We start from the raw sequence: 14,373 nt of genomic DNA on the forward strand, positions 1-14,373 counted from the left end.
TCCAATTCTGGAAGTTTTTCTATAAACAGTCTCAATTGATTGAGGGTCCAAAGTTTTGTTGGCATAAGCAAAGCTCTATACCGAAAGAGTTTATGGTAAGAGACTTGAGATCTCGTTGATATTCGCAAAGCTTTCTCAAGTGAGCAAATCAGGGCCTAGTTGAAGAGTTCTCAGGTCAGAAGAAATAAGTATAAAGGATGGCCGCATCCTCGCCGAGTTATTTGAGCTCACCACTCTCAACACAGTTCATCATTCAGACATTCTACGACCACAATACTTTTCTACTTTATCAAGTAATTTATACAGCCTCTTTCAACATGAAGTTCACCGCGATCATCGCCTTGGCTCTCGCCTCTGTCTCAGTCAGCGCATACCCCATCACTGGCGAGGCCGTCAACTGTCGCACTGGCCCAGGCACCAGCTATTCCATCAAAAAGACATACAAGAAAAGCCAAGATGTCTCCGTGACCTGCCAAACCTCAGGCACCAGCGTCAACGGCAACTCTATCTGGGACAAGACTTCCGATGGCTGCTATGTCGCCGACTACTACGTCAAGACGGGCTCTAGCAGCTACGTGACCAAGAAGTGCGATGCGCCCAAGCCTCCCAGCGGTGGCAGCAAGATTCCTGGCCCCATGACCAACGACTATCCATACAAGAACCAGTGTGGACCGGAAGACAAGTGGGCGTACTTCAAGTGCCAGTGTACCAGTTTTGTCGCTTGGCGTATCAATGAGCGATTGGGCATCAAGTTCCACAACCAGTATAAGGGTACAAACTGGGGAAACGCAAACACTTGGGATGAGGCCGCCCGCCGAACTGGTGTCGTGGTCAACAACAAGCCCGTTCCTGGATGTATCGCTCAATCGAACGCAGGCAGAGCCGGACATGTCGCATGGGTGTCAAAAGTCTCTGGCGATAAGGTGACTATTGAGGAATATAACTGGGCGCACCCTGAAGGATATGGTACTCGAACCGTGCCTAAGAGCAGCTTCAACTACATTCATGTCAAGGTGTAATTCTTCAGTGGGTGCATTTCACGGTGTCATTATTTAGGTGAATCGTCTGTCGAATGCCGACTATGATATTAGAACGGGGTATCATCACGAGGACTTGTATTAGAAACAGATTTACCATTATCCATTTCAATCTCATTTCATTATTAGAACAGTATCAAAGGGCACATTGTATTGTGTATATCAAGAGATGAAGATCTCATGAAGTTGATGTATCTTGAACTTCTATACTCAGCTAAATAGATACTCGTCATGGTGTCGCTTAATCCAAATTTCCAGCTTTTGATCACTTCAAATGTCGTCATTGATATAGTGTTCGACATAGAAGAGCCAAGGTTACTAAAGGTGACCACTGTTATGTGTAAATACTTCCTTATAATAGAATTCTAGATTCTTAATGATCGAAAAAAAGAATACAAGATAGCATAGGTAATGACAGTTCAGCGTTTGTACACTCACAATACTTATTCTTGCCACGCGGCATCTCCCATTAAGCAGTCAGAGTTTTCTGGCTGAAGGTAGCTCACCGGTAATACTACCGGATATTCTTGAATACTTCGATACATTTCGCGTTGTTAAACCTTAAATCCCCTTGTTGGGTTTAACTTATCGTTTACTTTTTGTCTAAACTTTTCTCTCATATTATAACACTTGCTCAGTCCCCCCCCCCTCTTTTCTTTCCCCCCTCTTCTTTCTCACAAACTTCGTATTTACAATTTTCCCTTTGAAGCCGCATGTTGCTCCCTTATTCGTCTTAGTATATCCTTCATACGTTCACTTCGGCTAGAACGACACTGATCACTCTACTACTTGCAAGTAGTTTCTATCAATGGAGAAACTCACAGATAAAATCTCCTCTGTGGATGCTCTGTTGGAATCGGAATCGGACGAATCGGGGTCGGATGCTGAGAGCTTTGAACAGCCCTATGAATCGGCCCCAGATGCTCTTCTAAACAGACTGAACCAAGTTCGCACGATTTTGTGGGCTCTTCTTAGACAAATCGAAGGCTTGTCTAGCAAGATCGAAGAGGTAACCAAAAGCAAAAGCAAAGGCGAAGGCGATAACGATTTAAAGCTAGAAACGCACTTCCGGTCTGAATATGCGACGCTTGAGATTGAGTTCGCAAAAAAGCAGCAAGATGAAGTCCTAGTAGAGCGTCAGCTTGCTTGGAGAGAGAGAAATACCGGAATCATATCGCAACTAGAGCTGGAGAAACGCCTCAAGGCACTTAAGAAGCGTTATATCATCGCCGGAGATGATTTATGGCGCAGCTCGAACGAAAAGCTACACTTGGAGAACGCTACTGCAATTATTTCGATGCAACTCGATTCCGACCAATCAACAGCCTCGAAGATTCCTGAGCTCTTATTGCCGTTATACAGAAAGCCGGATGCCCTCATTACTCGAAAAAATATTCGAAGAAAGCCCTCTAATTGGACTTCTGATGTCATCGAGTACTACTCAGCCAACTGGGAGGATCATGGGAAAACCGTGCATCGATATGGATCCATTGCATGGTGTCATGCTCATGGGACGTGGTATCCTTCCAATCTGGAACCGGCGCGCATTGTTCCATTTCTTATAGCTGCGAACAAGTTGGAAGAACTCATTTTTAGCTCTGTAAGCGAGTCCGTGCAGCACACTGCCAATGGATTACTCCTAGGAGGCGCAGTAAGGGATTATCTAGAAACTTACAAAATCGTTATTGTGCCTGTGGAAAATTCGGAGACACCAATCAAACGATGGCAGATAGATCTTTTATTTCCGAGTCTAGGGGATTACCGGTGCGGGCTTGGTGAGAATTGGGACAAGACTCGTTTAAAAGATTTAGACGGCAAAGAGCTCTCCTTTTTGGGCGAAAGGCGCCCCTCTCCGAGATTTCTTTACTTTCATTTCATTATGGCCCTACTTCGCCTCAAGGACTGTGGCTCCGATGGCTGGCAGCAGATTTGGGCCCGTTACTACGAACAACGCCCCTTTCCACCAACTAATAATTACATGAGGAAGGCCATGATAAAGGCATTAGCGACATATTTTGAAGTTGCTGATATGAAAGTCGTCGAGAGCTGGGTCAGCGACCAAGGGTTTGATACACAGATACAAATTCAAGACGACCAGGCAAAAGAGTTGGCGAGACGTGTCCATCGAATTGTCGATACCGATGTTTATGACTTTCGAAACGATAGGATTGAAGAGTTGTCGGACAATTATGGGCAGGATACTGATGAAGAAGAATAAGCAGCTATATTGCTATTCAGAATAGCATAAAGAGCTACTATAGCCATTTATGTACTTGAGCACCTTAGACGAGGCAGTGAGAAAGTGTGCCAACTCTTTCAGATGGAAGAACGCGGCTATACTTTTGGTAATATATAGTTACTGAATCATTGATCATCCATATTACGATATAAAGAAAGAGAATTGAAATACATCTCCATCGTCATCCCAGAGCCATTTCCGTAGCGCTTAAATGAACCCAAGAACGTCAAGCTTCCTATTCTCCACCACAATCCACTCATGAGCTTCTCTTGGATAATCGCTCGAGTCTAACTTACCGTCACTGCTTGGGGGTCTGTATTTTTTAAGATTTTCAATAGCCCACACCATTTCCTTTGTGAGGGGAGGTGGGATTCTGCCTTGTCCAGTCAACGTCCCAAGGCCAGACCACTTGAGGAACCCCTGCAGCCACTCATGCGTTTCGCCATCTTCCCATTTAATATCATGGAACTTGCGATGCTCTCTTGTCGTTAATTCTGCTCTTTCAGTTTCCCAAGCCTGTTGCTCTGGTATTGACGGAAGCGGGATCGGGTTGCGATTTGCAAACAGGCGAGAGAGTGCAATAGCCTGATATTCGAAGCTCCGGAATGTCAACACACGGGGCAGGCCCACAATACCCAGATTTGGGAAATCTTGAAAGAACGTGTGCCAATAGCTCTTCACCAGTCTTCCTGTCTTGTTGTCCCACAGAGGCTGTCCGTTCTTGGCGTTCCAGAAGGGATATGATGGCTTGTATCCAGTACAATAAATGACGGTATCAATATCATCCAGATATGTGCCGTCATCAAAGAGAATTCTGCCGTCGGGCAAATATTCTGAGATCACAGGCTTCCATTCAATGCCTGCAGGTGGTGAATCTCCCTCCCACCATGTCTTTGATCTCTTTGACTGGTACACAGGAAGTTGAGCTGTAGAGATGAGCTCTCGGCTTAGATCTGTCCCTGATGCAGAGTTACCAATTACAAGGACTCTTTTGGATTTGTAGATGCTAGGTGATCTGTATGACTTTGAGTGCACTATACGACCAGGATACTTTTCGATGTACTCCTGAAGTCCCTTGACTTGCGGTATCTAAAAAGGTAAGCAAGATGCAGGCAGATTCTCTAGCGAATGGGAAAAGACCTACAGTTGGAACAGAGTAGTGGCCGTTTGCCAGAATGACGGCATCAAATGTTTCTTCCCACCATATATCAGCTTTCTGGAGGGCATCGTATTTTCTGAGTGTCAATTTCCATTGCGTAGAACCGTCATTCGACGGATGGTTTATCTTGAGAACGTCCTCAACCGTGGTGTTGAGTACCAAGAAGGAATCTGTCTTGTGCAGTGCAAAGTAATTTTCTATATATTGACGTGGAATATGATGTGGAGCAAAAGGGCCGTATGGAAAGCGAACATCAGAAAAAGACATAGCAATCTCCGGCACATTTGTTCTTGTTGAGCACATGTCAGCTTACACCACACCAACAGTAACTAGCTACCAGCAGACTTACGTCAGTGAATCATAGATGGGCGTCGTAGAGAATCGCTCTTGCTGATTAGGACGAGCAACTGTAGGGAGGCTTTGTGGAATCTCCAGAGGGGGGTCAACCTCAGTGGGGGAGGCTCCAGGCCGCACCAAGACATTTGGTTGAACTCCGGGATCGTATATCCTAAGATTGGTGACATGAAGTTGAGCATCCTGTCTATGCTTCATTAATGAATTGATTGAGTGACTCTTACCATGTCCCTCCTGCACATTCTCTTCTCTCAAAAACACGTATAACATCAAATGCTTCTTCCGCTTTCAACGCCGCCGCCGTTACCGCTCCTAGATGCTGCATTAGTAATTGTCATCAAGCTCATGCTTAGCTCCGGTCGTTGACTACCTGCGGCCCCCGCGCCAATGACTGCAACAGACTTGATTTTATTTCCTCCGCCCATTCTGTTAGGAGTTTAGATATCTGTTTGGTATAATTTAGAGAAAATGCAGTGAGGGGGTTTGTTTGGAACACAAAGATATGAGAATCATCCTATCATTGACAATCATGTAATTATCACGTGCATTCGGATGTCGTGATCGACTTGGGCGATGGCACGATGCAGCTGGTATATGTCAGCTTTCTTGTATTGGCAAATAGATGCATAAAACGCGTTATCGCGACACTTCTTTGGAGGGTAGATGTTGCAACCCTATCAGTACTTGCGATTAATACGGAGGATGAAGATGAAGCAGAGTTGTCCATTCAAAACTGACAGATGTCTCTTTTGAGAGCATGGGCTAGTAGTTTCAATCTTATCACCATCTCCGAACGGTACCTACTTGAGGTAACTGAAACATTGCTCAATTCGGACTGAGTGTTGAACTGACCATTAATATCAAAGAGTGTCGTCGCTGTTATTTTACACGACTGTATGGAGTACATGTAATGGCATGGTAGCGAATGTACACACGTTCAATCCAGCATCAAGAATTACGCCAAATAGTAATTTCATCGTCTGAGCTTCTTTTCTCATCTAGCCTATCAATTTGTATCTTTTCCTAGGAGAGTTATATCAATATGTTGGATTGTTAAGAGTAGATGTGGACATGGATGAGACATGTTGTGAAACATTGGCGCTACCCGAGCGCACGGCTTGGCAACGAGCGAGCAGGGCTTAAATGATCCCCAATACATATCTATATATATATTCCAGATGTTAAACGATGCTTCAAATCCAATTAGGTTACGATGCGGATATGCTAATGATGCAATGCAGGAACCCTGTTGCGAGGAGTGTAGTTATAAATAAGGTGCAGATTTAATCCCACGCCAAGAGATGTAGCCGACTACTCAAATTTATTCGTGCATCATACTATTTTGCTTCTACGTACTAGATAAATACCGATCTCATTCCCGGTTTACTTTGTATCCAAAACTATGCCATGCATGGCCCCTAACTTCACTCCGCCCGCCAATGGTATTTGGAAGCTGGATGATCTGGTGGCGGCCTGGCCAACCCTTTCTTTGCGTACAAGTTTTCACGGTAAGTTCCACCATCAACGGCATAACCATCCCAGAATAGCCCCCTCTCTTTCAAGACTGGAAGAAGCAAGTCGATAACATCTTGGAATGTTTGGGGCATAAGGGCATATGCAATGTTGAAGCCGTCCACATCGGCTTCTCTGACCCACCGCTCCATTTCGTCGGCTACCTTTTCTGGTGTGCCAATAACAGTGGCTCCCAGACCGCCGATCTGGATATGCTTTGCCACGGCCCGCTTCGTCCATTTTGGAACTGAAGGGGAGGCTTTAGACCAAGCTTCCACGGCTGATCGGATGGCGTTGGACTCAACATGGCGGAGCTCTTGATCATCGTCATACTGCGCTAGATCAATGCCAGTCCAGCCACCAAATAGGGCCAAAGCACCGTCTTCAGAACCGTACTGGATATAATCCGCGTACTTGGCATCAGCCTCCTCCTGTGTCTTTCCAATAATCGGGCAAAGCATGGCCAAGAACTTGATGGTGCTGGGGTCCCGATTGTACTCATCTCGCGCCGCGGTTCTGATATCGGCAATGTTCTTGGCTATGACAGAGGGACTGTGTCCAGCAACAAAAATAGCCTCTGCATTCTTAGCCGAAAATGCCTTACCGGCTTTGGAAGTTCCAGCTTGCATGATAACGGGAGTCCGCTGAGGCGATGGCTGACAGACGTGCGGCCCTGGCACCGTAAAATATTTACCTTGGTGGTTGATGGGCCTGACGAGCGAGGGATCCGTGTAGATTCCCTTTTCGCTGTCAAGCTTCACGGCATCATCTCTCCAAGAAGACTGCCTTTATTTGGACACACCGTTAGTTGCTAGTTCCTCTATGAAAAACTCCCTGAGATTACTTACCATAGCTTGTAAATGGCATCAACATATTCATCGGCAATTGCATATCGCTCATCATGAGGCGGCTGCTCAGTGAGACCCAAGTTTCTCGCAGCTGAATCAAGGTAGCCAGTCACAATGTTCCAACCAACTCTGCCACCAGAGAGGTGATCGACTGTGCTCAGGCGACGGGCAAGATGGTACGGCTGCTCATACGTTGTTGCAATAGTAACACCGAAGCCGATATTTTTGGTAGCTGCGGCCATTGCCGGAACTAAAACTAGTGGTTCGTTCACAGGCAACTGGGCCCCAGATATGATGGCAGGATCCGGATTACGAGGTCCTTTGTAAACATCGTAGGGCCCCTGATAACGGTGAGTCCAAGTTTCTCGATATTAGATAACCCAACTTACCAAAACATCAGCAATGAAAATACCATGGAAATGTGCACTCTCTAGCAACTGAGCCAACTCAACCCAGTGGTGAATGCTGTTAAAGTTGGCTGAGCGATCTTGAGGGTGTCTCCAAAGGCCAGGGGATTGATGGCCACTGCATGACTCAACAAAGGCATTGAGAATAAGCTTCTTCTTGGGGGTGCCATTGGTTTGGCTAACTGTAGACGCCATCTTGAGATATCCAAATTCCGACAGATCGGATGCCTGGCAAGCTGCTTAGAAAGTTGCTGCAGACTGAACAAGGTCCGAACACGCGGGGTTGAGACTTGCATATGATATTACCAGTGTAGCACTACAGCATCCCAACCCGGTATTCTTTATATCATCAGATTTGGAATTTTCATTGGATGAATTGGTTCCTGCGCACTTTACCCTTGAAAAACGTCAAGTGTAGCTCGAATTGCGCAATTTCGATAGTGACATTCAAGAAAATGCAGCTATATACACTAAGAGACGACGTTGAACACTATTACGATCAATCCACTCAATGTCATCTGGAAATAAGCATGTGGAAATCAATTGACATCTCCGGTTTCGCGCTGTCAAATGCCAAAGATACGGGGTCGCGAATCACCTACCGTCTCGGTAGGTCGCCAGATGCAACTAACGGCGAACATCCTGGCAGCAAGCTCTCGCGTCATCGGAGCTAAATGATGCAACACAAAAACTACGCGCCCCAGCAGTTTAGGGCTGATTTTGGGAAAGAAAATGAAAAGATATTGATAAAAGCTTAAAGAAGATGTTTTTATAAATCGGAATATGAAGACGCTTTTGGAAACGATTTCTGAATCGGGGCTTTGATGTGTGGATGACAACTCCAAGATCTGTTGCAGTTGACTTACACTATGCTTCACTTTGCAAGAGCGGCCGATGGCGATGCCGTTAGCCCGCCTCTGCCACAGGCAGCAGGTTATGTCGTTGTGATTGCAATTGGGTTCTTAATTGCCTTCATCATGATATTTACAACACACTTATTAAAGAAAACGGTTGGAGAAGACAACAAAACCACGGAAATGTTCATGACAGCCAACCGGTCTGTCGGTACGGGGTTGACAGCTTCGGCTGTGGTGTCATCATGGCTCTGGAGTACTGCCATGTTAGGAAGCACCCTTGTAGGGTACAACTTCGGTGTTGCGGGGCCATTTTGGTTTGCTGCTGGGTAAGATCTTTCGGTTCAGAAATATTTTACGTTGATTGTTAGTGACGACTGACATGATGCCCTTATTAGTTGCTCACCCATGATTGTTTTCTTTGCTCTACTCGGTATAGCATGCAAACTGCGTGTACCTGAAGCCCATACGCTACTTGAAATTGTAAGAATACGGTACGGTACAGCAGGACACATTGTGTGGATTGCACTATGCTTGATCAACAACATTATTGCCATTGCCAACATGCTTCTTGGGGCAAGTGCAGCTATAACGGCTCTGTAAGTGACTTTGTAACCAGCAAGAAGATTAAACTCCAAGTTAATCATGTGCAAACTTAGTACTGGAATGCATATTATTGCTGCAACCTTTTTGCTTCCTGTCGGAGTCATTCTTTACACTTTCGTCGGCGGCATCAAGGCAACTTTCTTGACGGATTATTTTCACACTTTTGTTATTACTGTCATTATATGTTTCTTCACGATTAAGACTTTCACGGTTCCCGAGATTGGGTCTCCTGCTGGACTCTTCGAGCTCATTGTCAAGGCTGGCCAAGATCATCCTGTGCCTGGCAATGAAGGCGGTTCATATTTGACCATGACCAGCAAAAATGTCAGTTGTCGCTAATCCCGTATTCTATAATGCTAATATTCATACTGAATGATGAAATAGGCTATTCTTTTTGGCATCATCCACATATTGGCCAATTTCGGTCTTGTCATCATGGACACCGGTTTCTTCGCAAAAGCTTTCAGCGCTGCTCCCCAAGCGGTTGTTCCCGGATACATCGTTGGTGGCATTGCTTATTTCGCAATTCCATGGTGCCTCGGCACTTTGATGAGTTTCTCGGCTCTTGGTTTGGAAAACACAGCACGATTCCCGACATACCCTCGGAGAATGACCCCAGAAGAAGTCTCCAATGGACTAGTAATGCCTTATGCCGCGTTTGCGATTGCGGGAAAAGGAGGAGCCGTTGCCGTTTTGTTAGTCACTTTCATGGCTGTTACGTCGACCATCAGCGCTCAAGTCATCTCTGTATCTTCCATCATCAGCTTTGACATCTATCGCCAATATTTCAACAAGGCCGCTACAGACAGGGCTGCGATTCGATGGAGCCACATTGGAGTCGTATTCTTTGGATTGTTTTCCGCAGCCTTCTCAACTGCTCTTTTCTACGGAAACGTGAATCTCGGCTGGACTTTATACATGCTGGGCGTTCTGACTTGTCCCGGAATCTTCCCTACTGTATTCACTATTCTCTGGAAGAGACAATCCTGGGCTGCCGCCATCGTATCCCCACTCCTAGGAATGGCTACTGGCATTGCTGTTTGGCTCGGCTCAGCACATGCTCTATACGGTGAAGTCACTGTGGCTTCGACTGGACAAAGTTTGCCCTGCGTTTACGGAACTGTGGCATCGGCGCTAAGCCCGGCACTCTATTCTATTGTCATCTCCCTCATTAAACCCGCCAATTATGACTGGGCAGACTTCCGAAAAGAGCGATTGGCTTTCAGCAAGACAGACAGTGTTGATCCTCAAGTTACTACTGACTCCAAAACCCCCGCGGTTACGGTGTCAGACTACTCAGAAGATGCGGCCAAGTTTTCGAAATGGGGAAAAATTGCCGCTTTCTGGGCGGCTGCAACTTTCTTAGGTCATTGGGTTCTATGGTAAGTTGAGTGTATTCGACCCTTTATAGTAGCGATATCTGACAAAATCTTCATTGGCAGGCCCCTTCCTATGTACGGTTCAAAATACATTTTCGAGAAAGGATTTTTCGTTGCCTGGATCGTTGTCGCTATTATATGGGTTTGGTGCACCATGCTCATTGCTGGATTTTATCCCATCATAGATGGCAGAAGACAGCTGCTCTTGGTGTATCGTGGATTGAGAGGAATAAAAACGGTGGATGATGATACCGAAAGCGGGACGGAAACACCAAACAGTGGGATACTAGAAAACAAATAGATAATAGACTTAGTAATTAAAGAAGCTAAGAGGTTGTTCTCTCTTGCGCAGATATTAGTACTTATTGCTTTGGGATGTCTTTCGAGGAATTAGTCTGGGCAATCGATATGGTCGCAATTTAACAGAATGAATTAGCATAAATCGTAATTAACTATTTCGCATAATAGTTGTTCTATCAATGGCCCCAATATGTACCAAACTTCGAATGTCCCGAAACAACTTGAACAAACTCATGCGCTATAAGAGAATCTGCAAAACATTAGCATACACAGCGTAAATAAATTTCTTTGAAGAATTATTATTACCTGTCTTGTTTGAAGGGTGAAGCTCATCGTACCTGCCGCTTGTGTTAGTTTATTGTCATCCCATACGAAGCAGGAAAATTACCAGAGATAGGAATCGAGTGAACCCGGGCCATCCACACAATTTGCACCGTTTACGTCGCAATGATGAAAGAACCCCTTCACATTATGTGGCGGTTCCAAAAAGTTCTTCGGCTTATTGTAAATTTCGGTGATGAAGCTGTGTATGTCGAATACTGCCACCTTAGCACCTGGCCAGCGGTTTTTAACGAGCAGATTGAATGGAACTCCATAGTCAATTATTGTGTTTGCCGACGTAGTGTATTCGAGCATCTTTTGGGCGTACTCCGTCTGGTTGTACAGCGTCTTGTTTGCCCAGAACTGGTTGTCTCCTGCGCCTCCATCAGACTGCGGTCGGTATAGCCCTACAAGCTGCAGGGCGTTCAGATTGAGTAAAACGAAACGCCGACCACCGGTTGCGTATATTGCGTCAAAAGTTGACCAAAGGCAGTTGATGTATGTGGTAATATTTGTTCCAGCTACTTGTGAGTCACTGAGGATGCCGGTATAACTCAAGTCGTTTGTGCCTATCCACAGCGCATAGACAGTATTTGCTGCAGTTACGCCACGGTATAAAGCTGTCTTGCGATCCTTCTTAAATGAGGGTATCTCATCTGTGATAATGGACGGGAAGTTCGCATTGAGAAATCCCGCCCATCGTGCCACATTATTGTTGTCACATGTCGCACCAGATATAGCATAATCGTAAAGAGTTGCGCCGGTGCTGCTTCTAACATATTGAGGCCACGTCAAACCTCCGCTAGCAGTGACATTGGTCTCAGCTGGTAGTACTCCTGGTGGTGGTCCATGATCTTTATGAGATCCATAATAATTAAGACGGCCGTTGTCAGTATAGCTGTCTCCAAATGTGATGAGATATTTGAAGTCTGATTTGGGATGTAGGGATGCCGCGTTCAGGGCTGTAACAAAGGTGGAAACTAATAAAATTGATCTCATCATTGTACTTTGGCTCCTTTGCAGGAAATTGTTATCAAATAAACCATGCGGTATAGAAAAACCGGAACAAGAGTGAGGAAATGCAACACAGTATATAATAATAATCAGCTTATACAGAGACACATGGAATCACGGTCTTGTCAAAAGGCCTTGTCAATGTAATGCATATAGCCTAATATCGCCATCGATGCTCGTCACCAAAGAATTGCAAATGTCATGACTTGTTCGGCATTTACATCCATCCCAGCCAATAACAACGTTGTCTGTGATACTCCGCATTGATGTGCATTTGACTGTCCAATTTTAGCAGGGATATCAATCCAACAAGCGGTAAAGATCCGGGGAAAGACGTCTCCTCCAGGCAACGTAGCTTGTCTATAGAAACACCACTCAAAATTTGTCAGTAAACATACCAATTATTTTTATACCTCAAATGATGAGAGCTAACAAACTAAACATCGAATATTGAGCATCAAGTTGAGGAAATATACGTTTCATGTCTGGAACGGCATCTTGATTCGCATGCCTTGCGATTTGGGCGATTTGAAAGTCCATTTTAGCCTGTAGGCTAAACGGAAGTAGGATGACCGGAGGACCGGATCTCTAAGGGATAAATGGGCTTCTAGCAATTCAGATTCATATCGGTGAAAAGGCCATGGATTACATCACTTGGAATTGTAATACCATCTAATTGTGGACAAAGTCATCGCCATAAGCCGGCATGGCAGTGCAGTGAATTTAGACAAAAGTTCTTTCAGGTGCAACATATGGCTCTTCCCCACAACTGCATGTATATGATGTTGGATTAGCTGCAGGGACTAATTCACAAGCTACGATTCTAATTGAAGTCTGAAGAAGGGGATGTTAATACCGGGTATGTATACAAAGTCTGTCATTACTAAACCGAAGATGACGGAACACAGTTGCCTACATATTGTTTAGCCATCTCTTTAATCCTGCCACTTGGGTAGCCCAAATTGGTCTTCCTATTTTTACCAATTCTGTTCCATAGCCATCCAATAACTCGCGAGCATCATCAACTGTTCGCTTCGATAAATCTGCACAGTCATCAGCAGTGCCAAGCGTGCTGTCGATCCATTGCTTTTTCCAGATTTCCTTTGCTTCAATGGCTTGATTGCTGCAAGTATCAATCTTTTTCGCCACCATGTAAAAGGACGAACGCTTTGCATGCGCCCTTTTTGGTTTAAACAGAGAAATTTCAGAGAACTTCGAGAATATGTGTAGCAGCTCAGCGGTATGGATCTCTTCAGGCTTATGCATAACAGCGACCAATGTCCCTCCGCTCTTAACGTGCTCCAAAGCGATGACAAGTTGTGCAAGCTGTAAACGCACGGCTTCTCGATGCTCGCGCCATTCCCCGAGCTCTTGATTCCGAGTCACTTGACAACCACAAATTACCACGTCAAACATTTCATGTCCCAACAACTTTGTGACAATGAATGTGCTTGCTGCTGGATGGCTTTCCGGTATAGAGGTCAAGTCCATATCTCCAGCTAGGGTGTTGATATCACAGAGATCAAGCTTCATACGTTTATGCTTGAATTGTACCGAATGACCTCCCTTATTGAGGGGAAGAGTGACTGCTCGAAGTGTAGTCTTGGGATAAGATTCCATTATTGTTGCTGAAAACCCTCCTGGAGCCATTCCCATATCCAAGGCCGAAGGCTTGTCACTCGACTGCAATATTTCGAATGCGCCCGTGCTGGAATTAAGCTGTTTGCCAATAGCAATTGTCATCTTATAAAAATAAAGCTCGCCGTCAGGTGATGGATTATCTGCTCTCTGGCGTTGCTGCTGAAAGAATTGATCTCCAGTAGGATTCTCCCAACCCTATGCTATCATCAGTAATTTGCATCATTTTAACGGCAGATCAAATCACCTACCTGCTGTCGAATATCGCGAAGCGCACGGTAGGTTGGACTGCGCTCCAAAAGGTACATATGGATCAACTGTTGAGGTCCATTCTCTATTGGCGTTGGATCTGCTCTCAGAGCTCCAGTTGTGTCAGTCGGCTCCAATAGCGTAGCGTCCATTACGAGAGTATTCGTCGGCGGTCTGATAAATCTGGTAGAAACGAGAGTATACTGAGAGCGAAGAAAGTAGCTACCTATAGTCATGGCTGCCTAAGGCTCCGGAAGGATCACGTTCAACGTTGTTGCACACACGCATATTTGTGTAACGACTAGCGTATATGCATTTTGTATTCTAGAGGGGTCGGTACATGTATCATCTCCCGTAAGCTGCGATCGGATGTTCCTAAGTGTAGATACAGGTATTCATTGTCTATTCTCGCATGAAATAAGTTGCTTCAACATATGAATTCTCGCTTCAGGTGAC

At 45.2% G+C, this 14,373-nt stretch overlaps 7 protein-coding genes across 7 annotated transcripts; 3 read left to right on the forward strand and 4 right to left on the reverse strand.

The window, feature by feature from the left end:
• Window positions 1-317: 317 nt before the first annotated feature.
• V8C40DRAFT_282526 (CHAP domain-containing protein) lies at window positions 318-1,128 on the forward strand (the record flags this gene model as incomplete). Its single annotated transcript, XM_083221799.1, has 1 exon — window positions 318-1,128. One exon carries the CDS (start codon window positions 318-320, stop codon window positions 1,017-1,019), a length of 702 nt encoding a protein of 233 aa, XP_083077908.1. The 3' UTR covers window positions 1,020-1,128.
• Window positions 1,129-1,845: 717 nt separating this feature from the next.
• Window positions 1,846-3,369, forward strand: V8C40DRAFT_282528 (uncharacterized protein; the record flags this gene model as incomplete). The annotated part of the gene is made up of 1 exon (XM_083221800.1): window positions 1,846-3,369. One exon carries the CDS (start codon window positions 1,846-1,848, stop codon window positions 3,253-3,255), a length of 1,410 nt encoding a protein of 469 aa, XP_083077909.1. The 3' UTR covers window positions 3,256-3,369.
• V8C40DRAFT_233061 (uncharacterized protein) lies at window positions 3,318-5,263 on the reverse strand. The gene is made up of 5 exons (XM_083213276.1): window positions 5,160-5,263; window positions 5,014-5,101; window positions 4,785-4,943; window positions 4,421-4,724; window positions 3,318-4,365 (listed from the first exon to the last, which is right to left on the reverse strand). Exons 1-5 carry the CDS (start codon window positions 5,212-5,214, stop codon window positions 3,484-3,486), a joined length of 1,488 nt encoding a protein of 495 aa, XP_083077910.1. The 5' UTR covers window positions 5,215-5,263; the 3' UTR covers window positions 3,318-3,483.
• A 950-nt stretch (window positions 5,264-6,213) lies between these two features.
• Window positions 6,214-7,751, reverse strand: V8C40DRAFT_272494 (luciferase-like domain-containing protein; the record flags this gene model as incomplete). Its single annotated transcript, XM_083220363.1, has 3 exons — window positions 6,214-7,087; window positions 7,150-7,490; window positions 7,539-7,751. The coding sequence occupies 3 exons, from the start codon at window positions 7,749-7,751 to the stop codon at window positions 6,214-6,216; spliced, it is 1,428 nt and encodes a 475-aa protein (XP_083077911.1).
• Window positions 7,752-8,308: 557 nt separating this feature from the next.
• Window positions 8,309-10,717, forward strand: V8C40DRAFT_282532 (Sodium:solute symporter family-domain-containing protein). The gene is made up of 5 exons (XM_083221801.1): window positions 8,309-8,739; window positions 8,809-9,009; window positions 9,070-9,340; window positions 9,401-10,398; window positions 10,459-10,717. Exons 1-5 carry the CDS (start codon window positions 8,426-8,428, stop codon window positions 10,694-10,696), a joined length of 2,022 nt encoding a protein of 673 aa, XP_083077912.1. The 5' UTR covers window positions 8,309-8,425; the 3' UTR covers window positions 10,697-10,717.
• A 362-nt stretch (window positions 10,718-11,079) lies between these two features.
• Window positions 11,080-12,018, reverse strand: V8C40DRAFT_282534 (carbohydrate esterase family 16 protein; the record flags this gene model as incomplete). Its single annotated transcript, XM_083221802.1, has 1 exon — window positions 11,080-12,018. The coding sequence occupies one exon, from the start codon at window positions 12,016-12,018 to the stop codon at window positions 11,080-11,082; it is 939 nt and encodes a 312-aa protein (XP_083077913.1).
• A 923-nt stretch (window positions 12,019-12,941) lies between these two features.
• V8C40DRAFT_282535 (uncharacterized protein) lies at window positions 12,942-14,153 on the reverse strand (the record flags this gene model as incomplete). The annotated part of the gene is made up of 2 exons (XM_083221803.1): window positions 12,942-13,866; window positions 13,920-14,153. The coding sequence occupies 2 exons, from the start codon at window positions 14,151-14,153 to the stop codon at window positions 12,943-12,945; spliced, it is 1,158 nt and encodes a 385-aa protein (XP_083077914.1).
• Window positions 14,154-14,373: the final 220 nt, after the last annotated feature.

This window comes from Trichoderma camerunense (assembly GCF_050948025.1).
Source record: "Trichoderma camerunense strain CBS 138272 chromosome Unknown V8C40scaffold_2, whole genome shotgun sequence".
Classification (NCBI taxonomy): Eukaryota; Fungi; Ascomycota; class Sordariomycetes; order Hypocreales; family Hypocreaceae; genus Trichoderma; species Trichoderma camerunense.